We start from the raw sequence: 25,628 nt of genomic DNA, 5'->3' as shown, positions 1-25,628 counted from the left end.
TAGGGATGGAGTGGGGATGATCTCACGACGTACGCACATATGTAACGTGTAATTATGAAGGCAATTTTTGAATTCAGTTTTATTTAACGAAATAATAAGTTTTCAAAAGTATTATTTTATAATTTTATTTTATCACTTTTTTCTCTCTTTATTTTAGTTTTATCTTTTGCTTCCTTTTTCTGAAAGTACTTTTTCCCAGTTTTCCTCAAACCTTTGTAGCTTCAAGAATACTAAGAAATAAAAAAAATTAACACATAAATTTACTCAAGATGACGTCAGAAATAAATCCTTTGAATACCGGGAAAGCTTTTTTTGTAAAAGCTTGAGGATATCAATACAGAAATAACGCAAAAATACATTATAATATATATTTTCAGATAAATAAAAGTATATAAATATAAAGATATTTAAAAATGCACATTTATTTCAATTGGTATGTAATCAGTACATATTGCTATTAAAGCAAGAAAAAATTCATAATTGAGCAATTGTAAATTTTCGGGTACATTTGATAAAATTTGTTTTACAAAAGAAAGGCATGGAATATATCTAGTCGTTTTTCATTGAAATGTTTATAAAGGATACATCACATACAATCCAGAATATTTATACTGGTAGAGATAAATATTAGAGATATTAGAGATAAATGTTAATCACTTCAACTCTATTTCATATGTATTTACACATTTATCGATATAAAATTTTTTACATTATTCAAATGAACAAGAAATTGTTCTAGATTTCTTTCTTCTATGATCTATAATAATGATAGAAGCACATTACAGAGACCTATTTGTATACACTTAAAATATATGAAGCAGTTACTTTCAAGAAAGTTTTATAAACAAATAAGTCATAGCAAACGGTTTATACACAATACTATATACGGAAGAATCACAGACGGCACTTTTATAATCTAAATCTTTAAAGAGTATAATCCATACAATTATATGTATAATTTATATTACGAAATTTAAAATAGTTTATAAATTCATACTTGTAATGAACAACACGTGATGGAATGATATAGTAAACATTAATTCCGCATTTTATCCTATAACTAGCGCGATAAAGATACATAACATATTTTTCACACATTTCCACGTAGAAACATATGCATGTATAATTTGTACATAGAAAATTGTCTTTAGAATGTATGCGCTATTATAGATAATAATTATATCATGACACCCTGCAATTCGCGAAGACAAAAGAAACAGATAATATTATAGTTTGGCCAAACTTAATTAATCAATTATAATTATATACATAATTGTGATCATACTATAATACAAAAGTATAATTAAAATATATTAAAATGATATGATATTCTTTGTTATATAATTGCAATAAAAAAAACGTATACGATAAATAAAAATTGCAATAAAAAAAAACGTAAACGACTAAAACAAGCTTTACACGCTACGTGTATCAGTAATATACAGTTAGTTGGATACACATTGTTAGGATATATTTAATTACATTTCTTACAAATCTCTATTGGAATACGTCGTGTAACACATATACCTCTGAACATAAGTGCTTAAAAATACGTTTCGTAGTTCTTTATCAAGAATGATCGTATTGTTAACCACTATAGTTCTTCCCTTCAATTATATTATTTAGTGTCAGTTAGTTTGGAGCTAATTCCCTTAAGCGAACAATAGAAAAGAAAATTTTATACACAGTTGACGTGTTGCTTTGCGCGTGGGTTTTTATCACGTCCTAAGTAATATAATACTATAATGTTATTATGGTCTTTTTTTTATCGGTTGCACCGCTAATACATAATATTCCGATATATATACCGTGAGATCATATCCTGTACATTCGATGCTTTCGTTAAAACAAAGAAAAGTCCACCTGGTATTACTTTTCTCTCTTATGTTCCTTCTGCTCGTCCGATGTCTCCTCGCGAACTGCCAACACCATCCTTAACATAAGAACGGCGAGTAATTTATCTAAGGGGTCCATAAATCCTCGTTGTATCCATTTTGGTATCGTCGTGCGTGCATGGGAAAACCCAAGCTTTTGAAGGATGTAATCAATGCCGTAGGGTTCTATACTTTTACCGGCCCACGATAGCAGCCTTGATAAAAATAACGCAATAAATATTATATATGCTACAACGGTACGACGTTGAAAAGATATCGCTGCATTACTTACCGTACTGTCGGTTCTAAATGCCACGTTTTACATCTATATGATCGCCAATCTTTTATGAACATCTCAGCCGGATCAAACTGCTTGCGTTTCTTCTCATCTTCGGAAGTGACGGAGGACACACTAGAGACGTTAGCCCCCGCTCCCGCGCTTGCACTCTTCTTCTCCTGAGGATCGGGACTGTGTGCTCTGGCACTCATATTCTGCATCGTGTGCTGCAAAAACAAATAATAATAAGTTACTGTTTTACTTAGATAGATGAGATTCATACTGAAAACCGTGTCAGACATATTCGCGATCTGAAGAATCTTACCACTCTCTCTTTCTCTTTTACGTATGACGTGATGAGATCATGCAGGAAGAAAAAGGCTTCGGCATCAACGGTAACGAATATGTGATCCTCAAATTCTGTTATGAAACTGCACTCGACTAATGGTTTCTCGCCTATAAATAGGAGAATAATAAAATATAATAACGGCAATTTTAAAAAAAGAATTTTTAAGCTTGAACGCTTCTTTACGCTACATTATTTTGTAGTTATATGGAACAATTTAGAGCGATATATCACATGTATATATTCTCAAATAATCTACCAAGTGGTACAATTAGTTTCTCATGCTTTTGATTTGCATTGCTAGTTTATGCTATCTTAATCAAACAACGATAGGAATTTCTACTCTCGCGAATAAAAAAGTTTTAGCTATAAATTTACACCTATATTATATATCTCGTGCAAACACATAAAACTATCTTACCGCAAGGTGTAAATTAAAAGAACTGAATAAATTTCAATTTGTTTATCAATATCTTTCAAATTTCTCAGTACTTTATGGATTATATTAAATAAAATATTAACGAACATTACATCGACTGACAGATATTGTTCAAGCATTTTCTTAACATTGCGTAAAGCGTACAAATTTGTAACAACCCTTACCGTTCCAAACATAATAAACTTCATTCCATACTTACTATACAAAATATGCTTAGGAAGTCCTAAAAATACATGAAAGAGAACCAATTGCAGAATAATTAACACGAGGAAAGATAACACGTAGTAGTATTATGCTTTGTGCTTAAAACAATAAAAAGAAAGAGTTTGACGATACAGACTTGTCAATGTAACTCTCAGTATACAAAACTTGCAAATGAAATTGTTGTACATAGTAAATGTCTATTGTATACGTATATATGGTATACGTTCATCATTACAATTAACCCACTTTGGTTTTTCATAAAAATTGCACAGTGATTATCTTACTCGAAAAACAAGCAAGTAACGCAATCATATATTCAATATATAATTACACCAATTTTTACGATTATTTACGATTAAAATGCGCAAAAACATTTTGTTTTCAACTCTCATACCTATGACATCCGGTGTGCGAGCGGTTTGTAAGTGTTCAGTTTTCAGATGTAGCTGCAATGAGGGCAGGGCGAATATCACTTCACGCGTGTGCGAGTGTTCCTGCAGCTTGCCGGATGTTGCAGATGTGCTTCGTCCACGCGATGCGCTGTTACCGTCAGTCATCATGCTATCCATCCTGTCTCTCTCGACACATGGAAATCTATCCACCGCTGTAGAACGAGAGAACAAATTAAAAGGATAAGGACAAATCTGACAAATGTATAAAACCAGTATAATTTTGCAAAAATGGAGAAGCGACAACGAAGTCACTCTCGACGACGAATTCGAACACGTACCATCAATTTCGCTACTAGCAAACGCGTAATGGAACCATTCCTGTAAAGATTTAAATTGAGGTGGGAACAGAACGCTGCGGCTTAATCTGCAAACGGTTGCCATGGAGTGGTGTCTCGCATGTTGCTCCTGCTGGTGACCCAAACTGATGGTTAATGTTTGTACGACATGAACGTCACACGTGTTGGGTGCTGTAAAAAAGATATTGTCAACTTGTGTAACATGTTGATGATAACATTACTGTGATAAGAATGTGTTCTCAATTTTGATGCTATTTACTTTCAACACTTGGGATTTCTTGGGCCTCTGTAGCGAAACTTATGCAAGGCTCCTTTAGCGAGAACAACGCCCAACTTTTGCTTTTGAAATTGATTCCATGGAAACATGCTAGGCTGATGTTGCAGCCATGAAGCTCCATTGTACCACCAAGAACAGTGCCGGTCGACGGTAAAGAGAATCTTAAGCTTCCTAATTGAAGACCAGCCACTTGCGCCAACACTCTTTGCCAATGTCTGTGATGTCTGGCGTCTGATATTGCAGTCTGATTTAAACTCCATGGACCTCCTGCATTAACTTTGATTAATTGATCGCACAAATTTCTCATGTAAAAATGACGAGAGCGTTATAAACAATTTGAGTTTACCATCAGCAGCGTATTTTTTCTTTTGTTGTCTCTTTCTAAAACTGCTGTTGTTTATCCTCTGATGTTTCGGTTGCAACGAGCTAAAGACGCGTTTGCTGCTCTTAAACTGTTGGCTGAAGAACTCATCCAGTTTATAAAACATTTTCAGCAGGTCGGCTGTCGTTGACTTACTAATCATAATCTGTAGTTGATCCCAACCCAGATCACCATGCATGAAAATGATCGCAGGCCTGCATAAACATCATTTTACTTAAATATTTATATATAATAATTCATTTTTAATTATGCAATTTAAATTTGCAATATTTATTGCCAGAATTAGCTACTAAATAAAAACATACCTTCTTGTTGGCATGAAAGCATCTCCACTGCTGCTGCGATTAATCTTCCACTCGTCTCTAAGAGTGACATCCAACGAAGACACTCGAGACATTAACACGCTAGTTCCCATGTAATCCAAACGCAATTCCAATGCGAATAATTTCAATCCTACAGTATGATCGGGTTCTATTCCAGGCTCTTCTCGGATATGTACTATAAAACGCACAAGAAAACGTATGATAATAAATCAAACGTCACGACATAACTGATTGATACAAATCATTTAACTATTGGAAGACTCACTGTAAGTGTCAATTCTACTTAATTCAATCGTTCCACCGACTATACCGCCTTTCGCATCTAGACTCGATCCTCCCAGACCAATGCCTATGTACAAATTTTTGTATCCTGTGCTACCGATCGACAATCTACCGTCTGATCTGAAATCCTTTGTCATCCAGCTAACGTTGCCCATTACATTGCCCATGTTCATGTGCACGTTTAAGCGCGTAAAGTTCACGGCAAACAACACCAACGTTTCCCATGCAGATTCTCTCAATTTGACCTCGGTTGATACTTGCTTGTCCGTGGTGAAACTCCACCCTCTTCCAATGTCTGATACAAACGTGATACATTAAATACATTATATTAATTAATACACATAAATATAAAATTGCGTAAATTACGCGAAGACAGATACCCTTCAATCGTGCGGGCCTTGGCATCTCATTTTCCAAGCTTAATTTCAACTTTTCTCTATTCAATACAGGACTCCTCTCGGGCGCGTTTTTCGACAATGAATCGCACGTGTGTCTATCGTAATGCTTTAACAATGAGCTACCCATGACAGCTTCTTCTTGATTTAACGGACGACTTCCGTCCTCCTCAGGGTACGCGGTAGCTGAACTTAAATCTCCCAGAAACAGACGTCTCACTATGCTGCGTCGATACCAAGCTTTTGGAAAAGCCAAGATTTCTGTCAATCGGCGCATATCGTATTTAAATGAAGCAGATCCAATATCAATAATAGCTGAAAATTAATTAATTTATTAGTTCTTGAAGTGTTCTTGAAGATGGTTTCACTATATTTTTATCATATATTATAATACGCACTTGAAAATCGTATGACAGCACGGCTGGTATCTGAGAGCTTCTTAAGTTGCTCGCTTTGAAAGTTCAATTTCCTGCTTCTCGACAAATGAAATTTTACGAATTCGACGTTGATGCTCAATGAATCTTTCCTCTCACTGTCGGATAACGGTGACCATTGCGCTTCTTTCAGCCCGGTCTTTTTCCCGCCACCGTACGGATGAAAGATATAAACAGAAAAATCAGCTAAACAGCCTGTAACGGATAATCCACCAATGGCTGAACCGGTTTCCTTGCCCGCTGTTGGCGATTTAAATTCTCGAAACTCTATTAATTCTTCCTCGGCACGTTTCGATGAAAAGATAATGTCAAGAGATGGCAATTGTAGCATACATTCTACTCGCGAGACTGGTAAACATGAAAATCTACAACAAAATTGAGATTTATTAATAAATATCAACAAAATTCATCGTCGATATTCTCTTTTATTACCTAAAAGTGGACGGCTGCATGTGAAAGTACACTATGACATCGACCGGAAAACTAGCATACACATAGTTGCTACTCGCAGCGGTGGCAGCCCACGATGTGTTCTCCGTATTTTCCAAAAAGCCAGCACTCGTTTGCGCGTTGCTCTGGAAATTGTTCTTGCTCGGGATTGGTTCTAAAGTTTGCTCTAAAAACTCGAGGATGTGAGGACTAATGATAGTTTCCTCTGGAATGCTTTGAAGAGTCATCCAAGCGAATAGACTGGCCTTCTTGGTGCTGGATTTTCTGAGCATCGTCATCGTAATTGGATTCAGTAAGCTGTTCTCGGCGGATACACGAGGAGATAATGATTCCTCCGGAAGAGTCTTAGATTCGTAATGAACCTGCAAAGCAACTTGTTCTTTATGTTGTTGTTCGAAGACCTAACACTCCAATCGTAAGCGAGAGTGTTGTTTTACCTTCACATCTAAGCCAGGAATATGAAAAATCGTTAAATCTACTAAAGGCACATTTGTATGCTGCAGATATCTCAATCGAGACGTGCTAGTTGTCGACGGTTTTTCTTTACTATTTAAGTGTTTTCTGCTACTGCTAGGACTGCCAGGTTGAAATTCGAATGTGCCGCCGGAGCATGATCGTTCTTTCTTCATTCGACTCAAACTATAAATGAAATACGGAATTTATTATAGAATATATAAATTTAAAACATATACCTATAAAACCATTTCTTACAATAAAAGTTGACATAATAATTAAATTAAAAAATACAATATACATTATAGATATTTACAGTTTAATTTCATCTTCCTTTCCTGGATCCTTTGTATGTAACACACATTTTCCGCTGTTGATCAAAACTTTGACATCAAGCTCGAAATCTATATTAGGTTCCTGAGTTTTCTGAGATGTAATGTACGGAGATGACGTCGAGGAAGCTTGCTCCTTGCTGAACGAATCAAGTAACGGTGCGCTACAAAATAACGATAACGGTAATTGACATATCTGATAGTAACTTGTATGTTACACTCGTCCGAATTATTATTCAGCAATACGCACTTTCCTTCCATACTGTCGTAACTGGACGTACAACTAACATCCCTATTCTTTTTTCTCAATTCTACTCGTTCTCCTTCTATCTCGATAGTTTCTGGCCACTCCAACTCTCCCTCTGGTAAACTCAAGTCTGAACTGGCGCTCGGTAGGGACGATTGCCTAACGAGAATTGTAAACGTTTAACATACATAGCTTTGTTATCAGAGCAAGTTTTTAATTGTACCTGCACATCGTATGGGTGTCGCTGAAAGTAACTCGCGGTCCGCCAAGTCCTCTCACTCGCAGAGAAGCTGATCTGTAATGTTAGTTAGATATAATTATAATTAAGGTATAATTTAGGTATACTTTATAATTAAAGGTATGAAATGTATGACGTACCTACTGGGACCGCTTCTAGGACTGCTTTCGTAACTAGCCGAGTTTGCTGAATTAATTTCCGTATTCATGTCCTCCGGGCTTTCTAACTGATGTTCAGGCGTGGGCGATGGTACGATGAACGATCTCGAGCGATACGCATTCGTTTTGCTGCCTAGACCTAATTTACCTTTGATACCGGAAGCTTTAACGGATTGTCTCCTTAATTTCTGTATCATATCCCTGATGACATGAGGATATATATTAAAAATTAAAATATATGATTAAGAAAAAGAAATTATCTATCTGACGTACCTTCTAAAATCTTTGAATACCATCGCTTCTAACTCGTGCAGCCGTTTCATTTCTTGTTCGATTGTCCCGTGCGAAGCGCCCAATGATCGTAAATCATTTATGATTTTAGCTTGCTCGTTCATTTCCTTTTCTATCAGTTGCGACCTCTTCTTTGCATCGAGCGTAGGATCAAAGATAAATGCTGGGAGACTGTCGGTCCAATTCTTCGATTTCTTCATTAAGATGCTTTCCTACATATGAATGAATACGCACAATCAATTTAAATAATATACCTTGCAGTTCTAATCGAGTATTGAAATATCTTTAATAAGTGTCTTTGAGATATTACAAATATAAATTTTACTTCTTAATTTTAATGAGGAAATGTTGTTTTAAAAATAATTGAGTAATTATTTTACCTCAACATTAATGCTCAATCACTATATATTAAGGTGTATTATTAAGATATCTCAAAATCTTACTATTTAAAGATATTTCAATATCATATATCAGTCTAATATATACAATACGAAATAAATGCATTAGAAGCAGAACTTACATACTCGCAAAACGAAGCAAAAACTTATAAACTTGTTTTGTTCAATATACATTACTTACTTAATTGTAATGAAAGATTCATATGTAAGTGACGGAAAATAAAATTAATTAAACCATACTTTTTTCTTAACCTGGCTAGTGCTGTTTTCTGGTTGATCTCCATCATCGCTGTCATAATCTGGAGGAACGTGAATATCGTCTTCCTCCTCGGAGCCAGTCAGCATCGTTAATGTGTGTCCAAGAGCTGATAGTTGCTGTCCCACACTGACATCAAGATGAATATCAACTCCTTCCATTTGCCATTGTACATTCAAGATCCATTTAGCATTATCTAGAAAGATATCGATTACTTTTAAAGCTCTATATTAAAGCGCGTGAGATGATACAAAACGTTAACATAAGTTTCTATAAAAATCCATGTTATTTGAATTAAAAATACACATCATACCAGACTTGTCTTGCTTCTGCGCGATGGTCCTACTGCATACTTCATAAGTGCCCTCTGACACCACGCATAAATTCATTATATTGCTATCGGTCATATCTGGTTTCCAATCGTCCAGAGAAGTCTCAAAGTCTTCTGCAAATCTCAAGCATAATCCTACGAACCTAAAAAGTCACAAATAAACATTGATATGCGTTCAAAAAATAAACCAATTATAAAATATGAAAAAAGAAAACTGAAAAATTATATATAAGAATATATATAACATAGAAAAATTAAGTACGATATATACGTACCTTCCTTTACTCACTAAGCTACCGCTGCTGCAAGCGGATATACTTGTATTCTCAAGCGTTACCACAACAGCGCCTCGCGATTCTCCATCTCCATAGAGGCCTCTATTTAATCTCCAATTATTCGGAGGTAAAGGATTAAGCGGCAAGCAAATACCCATATCGTCGACTGTTAATTGCAAGAATAATGTTCCAAGATGAGGTGCACTAAGTTGACTCGTCAGTTGCCCAAACGGAACTTTCTCGAACACTTGCTGCGTGGCAGTCAAAACTTCCTTGTTCAAGTTAGATCGCTTCTCGTTCCAGTATTCATATGCATTTTTGTAATTTAACCAGACGAGTATAGCTTTATCGACGGCCATCGGTTGTATGTATATGAGTGGACGTTTAAGGGTGATTAAAACTACTTCCTTGTCTTCACCTTGAGCCATCTCCTCTTGAAACGCATTTCGCAATCCTATTCTAGTATTGAAAAAGGCGAACTGTTGAAATTCGGGTTCTGCCTCTTCGAATAAGATATTTTTCAATAGCTGTCCCAGACTTAGATTAATGTCGACTTGCGCTTTGCCGAACAATTTCATGTAAGGATTGGGCTGAGTAGCTCCGGAAACGTTTTGCACTCTGTTAGACAGTTGAAATTCTACTGCGCCAGTCTCCAGTCGTACTGCCGAGTTTGTTGGGGTCGTAGCGGTCAACTGAATCCTCTGTAAAGGAAGAATTTTCATAATGCTCACATTTATTAAACAATTAAAAATGTATTATATCTATTACATGTATTAAACAATAAAAAAATAGAATCAATTAATTTCAAACAATAATTCTAAAATCAATTTATATTTTGATTTATCAGAATATTTGATAAAGCGAGGCAAATATAAAAAATTATTCTTTGAAAAATTCCTTTTACCTTAATACGTATAATCAGCGAGAATAAAATTCTTTTCAAAGTAGAACTAGTCGGCTCATCGTCCTCAAGCCACAAAGGTACTGGTTTCTCACCCCCATATACCTTCTGCACCACTTCATTCACTTCTTTCATAAATACTTTTTGTACAAATACCAAATGATTTAAGAGATCCGTTGTTAGGGAATGCTCAAACACCCCGATATCCGCGGTTGCGCTCAAGTAGCTACCTTGTCTCAACACAACACCGTCTGCAAGATCAGGTCAGGGAGAGAATTTCACTTGGAAGACCGTCAAAACGAATAAAATTATAATAAACATCATTTACCTGCCAGTTTACTGTCGTTCAAATTGCTGCTACCATCTTGAATATATTCGGCCGACACGTGCACTTTAGGCAACTCGATACTAGCTTCGGATGGCAGATTCGCTTCCGTCACTTGCAGCTTCGTCGTGAAGCTCAGATTGTGATGCGGCAGGTCAATAGTAAACTTTGCTTTGCTACCGGTTATGCCGGAACTGTTGACTTGGTCCATCTTGTACTGCGCTTGGAGAGACGGTAGCAATGCCGCAGTTATGCTCAGACTTTGAAGTATTATGTGGAATTGCATAACGATGGGTTCCAGAAGAGCAGACACGGCCTGCGGCTTTTGCACGTCTATGGAGGGAACTGGAGCATAATGATGCGGACTACCCGGAGCGGCATCCACTTCATCCTGCTGTTGTCCTCGTGACATTCTTGAAGATGTTCTAGTGACTCTCAGTTCCTACACGAGATGCATCAATAACTTTTAAAATTTTCATTGTACATAACAAGGAATAAAAAAGTAAATAAAATGCATAATTTAATTCGCTTTTTTGCAATCAATATATTAATGTAAAATCGACGTGCCTGTAAAGTTGACGATAATTGCTTGCTGCCTCTGGTCATCATTCCGTGCAGGGCTACGGGATGCTGCGGTATATCGATGTTCACAGCACCGACGGTCAATAGACCACTGTTCTTGTCCTTCTGACGCCTCGTAATACTGGAATATAGAGCCTGCGACTTTCCGACGGTGACTTTTACGACTGTCTGCTGGCTAGGAGCAACGCCTTCCAGTAAAACGATCATGGTTCTCCCGATTTGTCCGGTCATGCTGCACTCCAGACTGGCGGGTCGCGATTTCTTGCGGCATGTCAAACTAGCATGTAGACTAGTGATCTCCGCTTCGAGCTTCAAGCCACTTAAAGTAGCCAACAGTCTGGTTCGGTGAATCCGCGCGACACCAAAAATGATCAATCTCGTTCTTTCACCAGTCACGATGTCTGCAAATCGAAAGAATTATTCACGTTGAAAGGCAAAGAAAATGTTAGCTCTTTACTTCTTTGTCGAATCTGACTCGATATCGCATACACATTTCATTTTTTATCTCGAAATAAAACAATTTGATCAAATAAAAGATATAATTTTATTATAATTAATTAATATAATTTAATTAATATAATTATTTAATATAATTTTAAAGTTCAATATTTGAAGAAAATATAAAAAATTCGCTTTATACTTACTTAATTCTCTCGACGGAGGGATGGGTGTCGAACTATTCTCCGCGTTCAAACCTTTCTCGATGTCGACATCCTTGGTCTCGTTCAAAATCTCGTACTTTCTTCCGCTTTTGTAATGTTCCGCCGCGTCCGCAGGTATCGAGAACCGGTGGGTGATGGTTTTGGTTTCCGGACGAGTTGCATACAAATCCAGGAGGTAGTATATGGTTTTCCAGCATCGTGGCGTCAAATGTGCGTTATCTTTGCACATGTCAGACAGCACTGTGAACTTGTCCAATCCGGATCCACTGGGACTCGCTCCGAAACTTGGTGTAATAACGCCTTCGCTTAAGTTGATGTAGCCTTTTACGCTTTTGCCGGTACTTCGTAATTTCTGCGCGAAACTTTGCGGCCGAGATCGTACGGTCACACCCGGCAACGCTTTTGACTGATTCGGTTCAGAACTATTGCGCAACAATGATGTTTCGACTTTCTTGCCGCCGGTCAAACACTGTTCTTGCAAATTGGATGCTGGAAAAATGTCACATTAGTTGTAAAGTATAAATCTTGCATGCAATTGTTTGTAAAGGCACGTAAAAATAAATCAAAATAATAAAAGGATAATAAAAGCTTACTCGATGACGAACCATTTTTGGCAGCGGTATCACTAACGATTATGTTTGTGGGCCTTTTCCCTTCAGGTTGTTGTTCCTTCAGCTCCATCTGCGTCTCTTTAACGTTCTGATACATATTGCTTATCTGATGTAACAATCTGAGAAGTGGCATGTTTACTTGCTGGCTTATGTATCGGATATTCAAGCTAATGTTAACAACTGTGCTAGTGTGTTTCTTCAATTGACCTCTCGATATGTACAAAACATTTTGTTTCTGTATCATATCATCCACTGTCATATCAGCCATCTTTTTAACATCGATATCGATGCCAATTCTCTCGCAGAGAAACGCTGGAGTCTCCGGTGGTATATCGAGATAAAATTTCGTGGTACCTCCCTTTCTCGGCGCGTATTTACCTGTAAACGTTAGAACAAAGAGAAAATATTATTTGCAAATATATTCTTATATATGCCGACAAGTCATTTTAGTCATTTTCGAACTTACTTTTCTTTTTCTCCGTCACTTTACCAAATTCGCTCACGACTATATCGATACGCATAGTGTCCATACTGCCTACAAGAGATAAATTTGAGCCTAACGAATCTAAGGAGGACATATTATTTACATTCCCCGATCCAATAACTGATAACATCTGTTGTGGCATAACTGACAAAGACGACAAGAGCGGCTCAAAGATCAAATGTGCATCCAACAATCTCAGAGAGTCTTTCATCGGATACAGAAAAGCACCACTTTGTATATCAGAATCTTCCGTGTCATCGGTAGTCATAGTGTTAATCTTAGAGTCCTAAAAAACGAAAATGTTTTTTATACTTTACGCACTATCATACTTTTTAACTCGTGTCTGTGTTGGAATAATAAATAACGTCAGCTTCTAAATGTACCTTTGTAGACTTTTGCTCTGTACGAAAGACCTGACGCAAGAACAAACGAGATAAATCAATTTTCAGAGATAAGATTAATTTTTACTCCCAGACTCTCTTGCGTATCAATATCAGGTACAATCAAAGAACGTGTAACATAACAAGTAGACTTACCCAATTTCCCTTTAAATTTCCTTTGTCGTTGTCTTTTATAAATTCTTGCTGTTTCGCCATCCAACTATACAGATCTTCCCCTGTATTCATGGGTTTAGTGGAATGACTCGTAGGAGACGTTACTTGGTCTACGCTTCCAGTGCTGTGTTGACTACCATGACCTATGCCTCCAGAATAAATGCTAGGATTGGAACCGAGCTGATGTGAATGCGAAACGTGGATCTGCGGAGTCTTTTCCTCCCTCAGTGTTCCGTAGCCTAGCGGAAGATCAATTTGTAGTTACAACAAATACAATTAATTAATAGTAATAATTAAAAAATGAGCTACAAAAATGGTAACTAAATATGCAGCCCTAGTGGAGGTCTTCAGAACGTCCAAAAAAGAAAATTTAACATTCGGAATATTAGACAGAGAATTATAAAAATAAATACAAAGTCCCCTGACGACAATGATAGACAAACAATGAAATTATGCACAATGATAGTTTAATTGTCATCACTATCTCAGTTACCAGAAATTATTATTTCAACTACCAATCCCTCGGTTAAAGGTAAGAAACAAACTTGTTGAATAGCTTGTTAATGAAAAGAACCAGACTAGTTCAGTCATCGTCCACTTACTTATGTTATTCGGTTCTCGTGTTTGATTGAACAGCCCGCCACTGGTGAGTAAGGGGAAAACGATACTTGCACGTGTACTAGCAGGCACTTGCATTGGTTGCAATGTTTTTCCTCTCTTTGGAAGAGCTACGGGTGGAGAGGGAGAGGTAAATGAGTCCGGACCTGGAACCGGTGTTGCTATGGGGGTTGTATCTTTCCCACGAGGAGAACTTACAGGAACCGTCAAACCGTCATCACATATACCTGGTTATTCCACACACAAAGCCAAAGCGTTCGTATATAAGGTAACATCATGTAATTAACAAACTCATTAATTATGGGATTAACAAGCTGATCGGTTACTAAAAAGACGGTACTTTTACAAGTAGATAAAGAAGCGCTTAAGCGAGAACATACACAAGCGTTTATGTACATGGGATTAGTAGAAAGCTTTGAAAGCAATGTGACTTCTGATATAGAATACAGATATGACGAGCACCTTGCGATGTTGATATATTACATGAAATGTAACTTTACTGGTAAAAACGAGAAATGTGTGTAAAAAAAAATAAGACCCTTTATAATAACTTGTAAATATATTTAAACAAAATCTTTAATTATTTTATATATATATATATATATTCTTTTTGTCTGTGACCTTCATTATTATTACTATCCGTTTTGTGTGAATGTATTAATTACTTTTTAAAATTTATTGTTATTTATAAAACTATTGTCTGTCTTCTTGAAATATGTTGCTATTATCTCAATCAACATTTGTATAATGCTATTACATTTACCGTAAACTGATGTAATACCTGGTGTTTTATCTTGTCCAGCTTTGATATGTGTATGTTTGTGCATGTGGTCCGTGTGGATGAGCATAGCACATTCATCTGTCACTTCCTGATCATCGACATCTCCTGCACTACCCTCCCCGTCCGTCAAGAGATTTTCCTATAAGCATCAGCAAAGCAGACCCAGAAAAATAATTGTTTAATGTCTCTCACAGACAATTAAATTCGACATATAGAATAACTTTACGTAAAATTGGCGTATTTCGCTAATATTAAACACATAGTTGTTATATCGAATTCTCTTCGATTTTTTTTTCTGATACGTAACGTCGCAAGTTAAGGCTTGAAAGCGATTTAAAGCTGATCTTGTAAAACAGTACAATATAGCATTGTGATTAAATAGCTTTCGATAGATACAGGAATAATTTATAATTATTTTCTCTATAAAGCTTTCGAGTTATTTCATCTAAAAGTATTTTTTCAGATAGTCACATTTACATCCTGCAAGCGTTACCGCACCTGCACCTCTATGATAAATGTGTATCTATGACATACGTCACAGTATGATATTGCTGTATTAGATGTGTATATAGACACGAATTTATTAGAAGCATATGTATATGCCGCAAAGGCGATTTAGCTTCATTAAGTAATAATAATTTTGTAAAAGGAATTTCTCAAAGCATCTAGGCAACTTTTTTTTAAGAAAAATGCGTAAACTGTTTCGTTATTGTTGTATAATACACATAAATTTTGTAAAAGATATTTTTAATTGAAGGATTCTTACTCCTTTTCACATCGATTTCTTCCTCCACTTCAGTTTTATTTACTTGCTGAAAGAAGAAATTCCTAGCAAATTATGCTTTTCGTATTAATAAATTTTCAAAGATTCTTTTATATATTGTGATAGAGTGGACAGTAAAGATACATAAATTAAGTATAATCCTGTACATTGCTTAATCTCGTTTTAACATTTAATTATATTCACCAACATTTAAAGATTCAATGAGTATCATTATTGATTAAGTCATAATCATGGTTCTACGAATTTTCTATTGATATTAAAATATGGTTCAAAATATCTCTTACCTCATCAGGATCTGACACAGCAAATGTAACGTTCAATGGTTTAACATGTTTCGTTTTGTAATTATGCTCCAATAATAATGGCGTGTAAAGTACGTTCTTCCACTGCCTGCTCAATACAATAACACCCTGTAACAAGAAAAATATAAATTTATATTGCAATTTCGTATAAATTATATTTTATGGGAATATATATCATGTCTTGATTATATCTTTCCATGATATTACCTGCCGGAGTGTGGAGAGAAGTGGTAAATCAGATTCTTTCAAGTTGGCTTCGATATTTAAAATTTCGGATAATAAAACGTAATTCTGTAATATGGTACATAATTGACAAGAGGGATCCTCCTGCAACGTTTTCGCTAGTGGCGTCAATCTCCCGTAACGGCTCTGTGAACGAATTTAATATTAAAATAAGAGTCAAACGATGTACTTTTCTTTTTTTTGCACTAATAATGCAAAATAATATTGCATTATTAAGCACCTTCGGAAGCATGTGAATTCCTTGCACGTCTAACGCCTCTGCCATGAGGCAGGCAACGATCGCAGTGGATCTTCGGTACATCGTTCTGAACATGTGAACGATCCGAATCGCGAATTTATTACTAGGATTCATCCACGCGTTGATCGCCGGAGATGCTGTGCTGAGCAAGTTCCAATCTAGTCTTGTATAATCGATCTTCCTCGTTATCGGGGTACGTGGTGGCGCGGCGAAATTAAACCATACAGTTTTCAGTTCGATAACGCACGACACGGTGTTGCCGTTCGCTACTTTGGACGTGAGACTGGTGCAGGTGGCACTCATATTCATTTGCGTGCCAGCAGACGCGTTTGTCGGTTTTGCTTCTGTCTCGGCAGTGGTCGTTGTTGCGAATGCTGAAAGTTGAAATAAACGAATACAGCGATTCTCCTACATTGCTATCACAATCAAGCAGTTCCTTACCAGCGGCATTATTATCTAGTTCGTCCTGACTTTTAACGCTATCTGTACAAAATATTTCGGTTTCATTCTTCTTGTCGCCATCACCGTTCTCCCCTTTCTCGAACTGAGATCTCTTCACTACTTTCAATTTAATGCCCTCCAAGCCACATTCAAACATGATAAATCCTAATCTATCTTCCCCGCATCCCATAGTGAACTCCTCAGTAGCTTGCGGTGGTCCAGTCTGTTTCTAAAACGCGCGTAATAAATGACATTTATTTTGCACACGCACATAAAATTTCTGATTCAGAAGACACGTACGTTTAGTTTTTCTTTCTCGTCGATTAGATGATGCAAATAATAATCCACGCATTTTAACGGCGACGTCATTCTTGTGCAGGTGAACAGCACTTTCGAGTAATGCGCAGGTATAGCAGTTATCACTGCATCCTTCAGTATTGACGATTCATTTCTTAGTCTTCTTAACTGGGAATGCGCTTTGCCTGTTAAACATTACATTTGACGTTGTAAAATATATTTTAACGTTTTAAGCAATTATGCATGTACGTATATAATTTGTATACCGATATTCAAAGTGACTATAATCTCTTCTTGTTGCTTCTCCGATGTTTCTATGTACACCGTTTCTCCTCCCACGTCGGCTACTACCGCGGTAGTCTGATGCCCGGGCAGGAATGCTTTGCTGATCTTGTTTACCTTCTTCTGGTTTGGCAATGCAGCTGGTTTATGGAAGGTTTGAACGACCTCTCGAGCTTGTTTCCCCAGGTAGAATCTGGCAGTAACGTCATCCAGACATATCGCGAACAACGATACGCACGTTAAGTCACGGATGTTTTCTAACGCAGAGAACGATATGATTTCTTCCACGACGGATGCTTGCAACAGTGTCAGATTCAGCTGAAAACAATATTTCAAGTATCGTTCGTACATACGAAGAATTAATGCAAAATCGTCAATATGCGGAAAATTATTGTACCTTCGGTAAAATAATACTGCCTTGTATCTGTGTAGTGATGCTTTCTTCGTAGACATTCGTCTGTAGCGCAATCTTACCTATTTCAAAACAGAAAGTTGTAAATGCAAGTTGCCTCTGATCTAACGAATATGTTGTAAAAACTAAGATTCATCATCACCTTGACCGTTCTTGATATTCCTTTCTGCTGTCGATCGTTTCGAACTGGTTTGAACTTGGCTCCAATATGACAGACTTTGATCTTGCTTTAAAATATTCGCGTCTTCCACTTTGCTTATACATTCGTTGTGCAGATGATTCAGAATCGTTAATGGATGCAAGCTAGCCAGTGTTGGTATGATACTATCGATGAAACGCTGAAGCGATTCGAGAACCATGGGGCTCAGCATGATGTCGACGTCTCCCTTAAATTTAGCAATGACCGTCGTACGTGATCCAGTTTCGTGCAATATTGCTAATAATTCCTCCTCGCCGTGCATTGCATGATCATCTTCACCTAGGATCACATTTGAATTCTTAAACGTTGCTCTTGAGATTATTCAAAAAGTAATTTTTTTTAATAATAGCGTACCTTCCGTTTGGTTTAGAGATATGTCGTCCCACAAGTAAGGATGCGTGGGTGTTTTGTTGGACGAACTTGCGACCGGCGAACCGTCAGAGCGTGTTACCATTTTCAACGATGTGAAACCCTCGGTGACCGTGTCAAGTTTCGGTACGTATCGCCCACCGGTGTAAATTAATCTGCCGTCTTCAGCGCGTTGGAACATGGAAGTGGTAAACGCGTCACCACCCGAAGGCAACGAGGATTGGTTCCAATTTGAACAGCGGACCTGACACAATCCATCATTAACTTGTATTTGTTATTGTTAGTTACGCTCACATGTATCATTCATACTAAACAAACTTTTAGCTAATTGAGGAATATTAAGAAAAAACAAACAGAAAATTCAACGTGGAATACCTGCGTCAAATGGCTGACGTAACTCGACATCAGTAGCGGCGAGTCCACGATCGGCTTGTTAACCTGCATATGCAAGTTCACAAGCGTGACGTCTTCCTGCGACGACACAGCGGAAATGAAACTCGTCGACGACACCGAATGGCTGTCCGAGGAATCTTGCAAACCGCCATTCTCCGTCTGATCAGCCTCATTTTGAAAACTGGCGTTTCGATTGATTCTAGGGCTCCTCTTTGTGCTCAATATCTGTGTCTTCGCTCTCTCCAACGTATGTGCTTTATCCGCCACCGACAGGTTCGCGTTAGCCGAGCTCTCGACGATAGACAAATCCGAGGAGAATTTCTTTTTTATGCTGTCATTGCGATTTAAAACGCAACCGGAACCGATGATGGATTGACGTAGGCTGGAGGTCCGACTTCCGCTCAATCCGTGGCTCATATCTTCGTCGGCAGAGTAAAACGCTTCCGACTGATTCTCAGACGACATGGACACCGTTCGTTGTACCTATATATACGTCACGATACAACAAAAAATATATACATATTTGGTTCACGTTACATCATCAAAAAAATGTAATTCTTCTTTAATTTATCTATAATATCGAAATACTCTTGCAAATACAAGTCCTATATCTCACCTCCTGCTTCAATCGTTCTTCCGAACTCGTTCTCGCGTATAACGAATGATGAGAATCCGATACGTTCACTCTTTCGTTATCTTTTGCAGTCGATCGCGTCGAGATGTTAAATTCAGTCGGTACTGTGGGTAGAGACTGCGGGCTACTTGATTCAAGCGTTTCCGCATTCTCCGTCGCGGTGAAATAGTCCACGGCCAATTTGGAATCCGACACGCTGCTCTTGGGTGCGGTTTCAATCTCCGGCACGCTCAAAATGGATTTACTGCGCTCCGCGTTCAGTTTCGAATCAGAATCCAATTTCTGAGGTAACTGCGTTACGGGACTAGCGTCGATCAATCGGGAATATGGTACATCTTTCGCATTCGGCCCACTGCAAAAAGGATTTGCAAGGTCATGTAAGTATAAAAATAAATATATAAATATTTGTATGTGTGCGAGACAAAGAAAGCAAGCAAAACATTTAAATTACCGCATCGATGTATAAGAAAATCTTCTATCCAACGGTTTCCTATCTTCGTTAGATATCAATGGACTTGCAGAAGCAACATTCAATTTTGTACTGCTACTTTCTTCCTTATTTTGATCGGTCACAGATTTCGGCCGTTCAACGCTTTTCTTTAAAGTTTGCGAAACATCTTGATTCACTGTTAATCCTGTTATAGGGTAACATACGTCTTGCAAAGATATATCTTGCAAACTATATGGCGGTGTGTGGAATATCAATTGACCATCGTGCAAAATAGACTGTCCAAAACCTTTTTCTTTGCCAGGTTCGTGAATTCTGAAAATAATAAACGTAATTTGTAATAAAAACAGTTATTTTCTCTTAATCATAAAAGAATACTTTCAAAGCATGTAATCTAGAAAATGAATCCTGTTATTTATTACTAAAAAAAATCATACATTTCAATGAATACTCTGCAAATTGTCATTAGTAAGAGAATAAACTTCCAAGGTAAAGTCGAAAGATTCTCAGTATATAAAAATAAATCTTTACCTGTAAGCAGCGATGTTAATGCCATCTTGAAGATCATGATAGCTCGGCTTAAAAAATTTTGGTCCGTTTCGATTGTTGCCGAAGAATACACAACCTCCGATGCAACCACATTTTGATGCTTTTACACCGCTCTCTTGCGGCCACAAAAACCATAAACGTTTCGTTGTCTCATCGTGCATTTTTAAATATTTATTTTGTACTAGGTGCATATTGTGTTCTGGGGTTGGAAGGGAAATCGCGGCTTCTAAAATTACCGGGCCCAGAGATACAGACCCCACTTCAAGCCATATGTCTGATCCGTCACCTATTACGCATATCAGAAATAATATTAAATCTCTCTCTCTCTCTCTTCCTCTTAGTTAAAAATTTCGATGTTTATATTCGCATAATTTAAATTCATAATCATACATGTACGAGAAGAATACCTGACATTCGACTGCTTGCATTATTGTGCGATCTCCCGCTACCAGTTGTATTGGTATTACTCGTATTTGCGAAATAATCTGCCGCGGACACGAATTGTCGAATCAATATCGTCGGCAGAACGGCAGTGACACCCGACTTTACTTGGTGTCCGTGAAGATTGCAGGTAGCAACGCGAATCGGAGATATCCAAAATTGTATAGCGGTACCTACTTCTTGCAGATACAAATCAACAGCATCTATAGACAGTCTTGTCATCCTGTATTTTATATCTTCGGAACTCGGGCATCTGTAACAATAAATTTCACTCAATCGTAAACTCAGCACTCAGAGCATCAATAATAATTTCTATTATTATAAATACATTAAAAATTTTAGACCACGTACCTGTAATGCTTATCAACGTCGCTCTCTGGACATTGCAATGGAGGGAGGCCGTGGTGGCACTGAAATGGTAAATTCGGTGGACGTAAATTGTTTTCGGTGCTTTTCGCCATCAGCAAGAAGGTCTCCAACGACGTAACGAAATGATGTAACTGAGGCGAAGTGATCTTGCCGTTCAACTTGCCCAATTGCACCTCGATCAACCACGCGTACTCCAATGTCTCCTGATCCAAGCTCCTTCCTTCGTTGCTGAACATGGCGTGACCCCTGACTTGCAGCGCACTCAGCATCAAGTGTCCTTGATTCAAATGATGCTCTTTGTTCGGTCTCGCCACGTTGTCGGTGACTAAAGCGATCGCAGGCGAAAGCAGCAATTGAAGCTGCGTCTCTTTGTATCCTTTCCTCATCTCGAATCCGAAGCGTTCCAAAAGTATAACCGGACATGGAGGGTCGTTCTCGTTGCAATTCTTGATCAAATGAGCTTGAATGTCATGCATGGTCACACCGACGGTTACTTCCAACGGCCTGTAATCCCTCGGATCAAAGGGCTTCGCTTTCGTTTCCTCGTCCTCCATGGACGCCTCGATACTGCTGTTCTGTATATCTTTGTCTTTATTCCTCTCGGCGTTCACTGGTGTTGAATTGCTCCTGCTCTGTTGCATATCGGTAAACGTTTGATAGTCCCCAAATAAATTTTCTTTCAGGTGCATAAAGTTCTTCAGTAAGGATCCGTATAGAATCAGTATGGACGGTCCGATTTCGAGTTCAACGCTGACTTTATCAGGCGCTATGGACTGTGGATCAAACTTCTGTGCGCCATTTCTCGCCCATCGCAAGCCAGGTGACTTTCTGCACTTAGGGATTCGCATGGGTGATAGGAGAATCTCCTCCTTCTCCGGAGTTGTTATGTTCGCTTGTGGAGTGGGACCTAGAGGTGGACACAGGTGATAAGTATAATTGATGCTCAAAGCGACGATTGGCACGGACCAACAGTCGACCCAGCCCGATTCCTTCTGGCAAAAGTTCCTCCATTTCTTGCCCTTATTCAACTCGTGCAAATGCTTGAGCGATCCGTCGCGAGTCATAATTTTCGCGTTCTTGTCCAACGCTAATAAAATGATGCGATTGGTGTTAACGTCTGGTAGATAGAAAGAGAGATCGACGCTTTCCCCTTGTATCCAAAACCGCAACGGTATCGTGACAGGCAGAAAGTCCACGAATGGAAGATCGAACGACAGATCGAAAAACTCTCCGCAGAAAGCGATGTGCGCATTTTCCTGGTTCTGTGATGAACAATCGATCCAGTTGTATTCGTTGCAGATCGTGATGAGTTCGAATTCCTTCAGCAGTAAACTGAACTTCCAGGTGTATGGAACAAAGTGCAAAATATCGGGTCTTGCCTTACTCGCCCAGTCATTGATCATGTCTTGGAAGAAGTCCTTGTGCGAATAGACTAGATTAGCGGTTGCTTTACAGCCAGTTAAATTCAACGTCCACTCTTGATGATCGTTCCACCTAATCGGATAATGACACTTCACGCCGAACTCTAAAGTTTCGCTTTCGACTAGACTCCGATACTGCAAACTAGTCGTAGCTTCTAGATGCAGGAGCTGTCCTGTTATTTTCGTGGTGTATCCATCCTGCAACACTATCCACGGCATTGTAATTTCTAAATAAGATCCGGGCCCTACGTTAACGTGAACGGCATTCGTTTCTCTGTTTTTACTAAAAAGTATATCGATCGTGGCTTCGTTCAACGTCGACAATCTGATATCGAACGACTGCACTTGTCTCTTGTCTCCTGGTTTGGGCGCTTTCGTAATTTTCAGCGGCTGATAATCGTTGGGAAAGAAGAATTTGAACAGATGCTCTCGTTGTCTGTCGGCCCAAGGACCGTAACTGAAGTCCGTGCCCTTCCCGCACTTGATGTCGATGCCCCATATAGGCGGCATTGCCTCAACCATGTCTCCATTCACCAAACGTATCATTTCAGGATGTTCCGGTACAACACCGGGTTCGTCCATGTAGTAATAGACCTCCATGTTGTTCGAGCTTAACACGACGAAACCTTCTCCCATGTATCTGGGTGGATCGTCGACCATCCCAGTGTACTTCGGACTTGGAGCTAAGATTACTTTAAAATTTTCCGCCTTGCATTTCGTAAAGTGCATAAAATGATCGTGCCTCGACGCTGCTGGTTTCGTGGAATATACGAAATGCGCTTCTTCCACAGTTATCGACAATGTTGTTGGTACTAATCGATTACCGAATACCAATCTCCCCTGAAAACGTCACAGCAATATTTTTAATTCACGCAAGTATGGAGTAATAAAATAAATAACTAGTCCGACACTTGATTGATCAGACAAGATTCAGAGCATTGGCAAGGTATCGAGAATAGAAATTATTTAATTTTTGTAACTTACCGTGCAGATGTCGAGTTTGATGACTGGAATCAAATCTCGCCAGGTACGTGCGATTACGTGAGCCTCTTTCTTTCTGATGTTATCCACATGACGAGACACGTCCATCGCGTTGATCTGCGAATGACGAATTTCATTGGTAGCATTATTTATCGATTCACCGTCCGGATCGTCAATGTTTTTGCCATGGCTCTCCTCGTCGGAGAACATTTGCGGTGTAAGGCCAAAGGTTCTCTCCAATTGTGCATAAAGTTGACAGCGATTGTAAACGTGCAATTCGAAGCCATTTAACATAACTGACAGTCTTGTATCAGAGTGCGAAAGATCTACAATCAGACGCAGAAAGATATCTTCATACTAAATAATTTCTAAATATGTAATAAAAGTATTTCTTAATTTACATAAATAATTGCATAAAATATTATATGAAAAACATTTACCTTCCGATACATCTTTAGGGACATAACTCCTCCACCACCTAAATATAAGCCAACCGTCTTGAATTCTGAAGCTATAATCTGTTGTAATATAAACTATATCTCTAAACATTATTTTGCCACTTAAAGCACTTAGGGTGAGAGATCCTGCAAATAAAGCAAAACAGGAATAAACATTTCAGAAACTGTCTATGCTACAAAATGGACAGTTCATTAATGATGCCCTTACCAACTTGAAGGTATCCATCTCTAACAACAAATCGATTTAACAATTTCGTTATTACATAACCAGCTACTCTGCTATTATAATAAGCGATATAAACAATCCAGGATATGGCTGATACAAGAGAACATAGCAACCATATAAAGTTGCTGTCCATCTTAAGATCATCGAGGATGACATGATCAGAATAATTCCAAAATGCTGATTCAATCCCAAAAAAGGATGAAACTGTGACATTGTACACTTCGCTCTCCTCCATGATGATGTTAGATTTTTGGACTGTTCAACTAAGAATTACTCATAATGTTGTGCATACTGAAACAAGAAACAAGTTTAATTAAATATTAACCTATTGTGTATGCACAATATGTATTATTTTTACACATGTATTATTTTTGACATATATATATTAATTTTTAACAAATGTCACATTTTATCACATCAAAATTATAGAATTAGCAATTACATGAAACTTTAAGTAATATTTTTGAAACTTTTTAATATATGTAATATTAAAAATTTATCATGCTGTCTGATATAGGTTTATCTTGATTCTCGGAATTTATGTTATCTAATTTATCACTTATGTTATCTGATTAATCACAACATAACCTATGCACTCGTATGCAGCAAAAAAATTTAATTATACAATATAATATTTGTGCCGATATTCTCTGCTTAATATTTTATAGATATACATGTATGATTAGGAAAACTATCTCGATTGACATGTTAATCGAAATTTTGTTAAAGCGCGAGAATGTACCAAAACTTGACGTGTCTAATGAGCATCAATGTTCGAAATAAATTATACACATATTAATGCGTGTCAACAAAATTCCGATCTAAATCTTTCTCTAAAAATAAGTTGTTACAATAGTAACGATCCACTCCAAGAAAGACAACAAATGTTCGCTTAATACAAATGACACTTTATTATGATGATTTACCTTTATTAGACACTTGAATATAAAGGACATCGAAATTTTGCTGTGCCATTCATGCTTTCGTGTTTATCATTGCAGTAATTCTGTCAGGGAACTGTCATCGGTGGCAGTACGTACAGCACATCACGCATAACTACCACTGGGAGGTAGAAATAAATAGGTCTGTTCTTTTTAGTTGCACTGCTGAACTGGTGCAATAAGTTAGAGTGAGAAAAAATATACTTGTCTCACTTTAACGTATTGCACTAGTTCAGCAGTGCAGCTAAAAAGAACAGACCTAATAGTACGAT

General features: G+C 37.7%; 1 protein-coding gene across 9 annotated transcripts; it reads right to left on the bottom strand.

Moving 5' to 3' along the window:
- Nucleotides 1-402: 402 nt before the first annotated feature.
- LOC105282917 (transmembrane protein KIAA1109) lies at nt 403-25,499 on the bottom strand. 9 transcript variants are annotated; one of them, XM_011345237.3, is made up of 51 exons: nt 25,342-25,499; nt 24,398-24,706; nt 24,172-24,315; nt 23,735-24,057; nt 21,312-23,590; nt 20,927-21,213; nt 20,502-20,805; nt 19,974-20,285; nt 19,505-19,874; nt 18,871-19,371; nt 18,481-18,739; nt 18,070-18,405; nt 17,913-17,989; nt 17,500-17,833; nt 17,237-17,418; nt 16,937-17,165; nt 16,478-16,869; nt 16,222-16,383; nt 15,997-16,122; nt 14,929-15,067; nt 14,132-14,374; nt 13,512-13,768; nt 13,359-13,388; nt 12,958-13,261; nt 12,474-12,869; nt 11,863-12,369; nt 11,204-11,619; nt 10,640-11,078; nt 10,315-10,562; nt 9,411-10,111; nt 9,118-9,278; nt 8,789-9,000; nt 8,133-8,362; nt 7,842-8,060; nt 7,687-7,758; nt 7,467-7,622; nt 7,201-7,380; nt 6,869-7,070; nt 6,414-6,793; nt 5,946-6,346; nt 5,533-5,862; nt 5,136-5,447; nt 4,853-5,045; nt 4,512-4,741; nt 4,148-4,441; nt 3,871-4,059; nt 3,535-3,744; nt 3,136-3,159; nt 2,477-2,607; nt 2,167-2,378; nt 403-2,089 (listed from the first exon to the last, which is right to left on the bottom strand). In XM_011345237.3, exons 2-51 carry the CDS (start codon nt 24,648-24,650, stop codon nt 1,870-1,872), a joined length of 15,108 nt encoding a protein of 5,035 aa, XP_011343539.1. In that variant the 5' UTR covers nt 24,651-24,706; nt 25,342-25,499; the 3' UTR covers nt 403-1,869. The 9 variants fall into 9 exon arrangements, with proteins under 9 accessions (XP_011343539.1, XP_011343544.1, XP_011343545.1 ...); XM_011345242.3 differs by having other exon boundaries at nt 8,801-9,000; XM_011345243.3 differs by having other exon boundaries at nt 12,486-12,869.
- Between the last annotated feature and the right edge of the window lie 129 nt (nt 25,500-25,628).

This window comes from Ooceraea biroi, chromosome 2 (genome assembly GCF_003672135.1).
Source record: "Ooceraea biroi isolate clonal line C1 chromosome 2, Obir_v5.4, whole genome shotgun sequence".
NCBI lineage: Eukaryota > Metazoa > Arthropoda > Insecta > Hymenoptera > Formicidae > Ooceraea > Ooceraea biroi.
The sequence above is the reverse complement of the archived record's forward strand: the minus strand, read 5'-3'. Positions and strand labels throughout refer to the sequence as shown.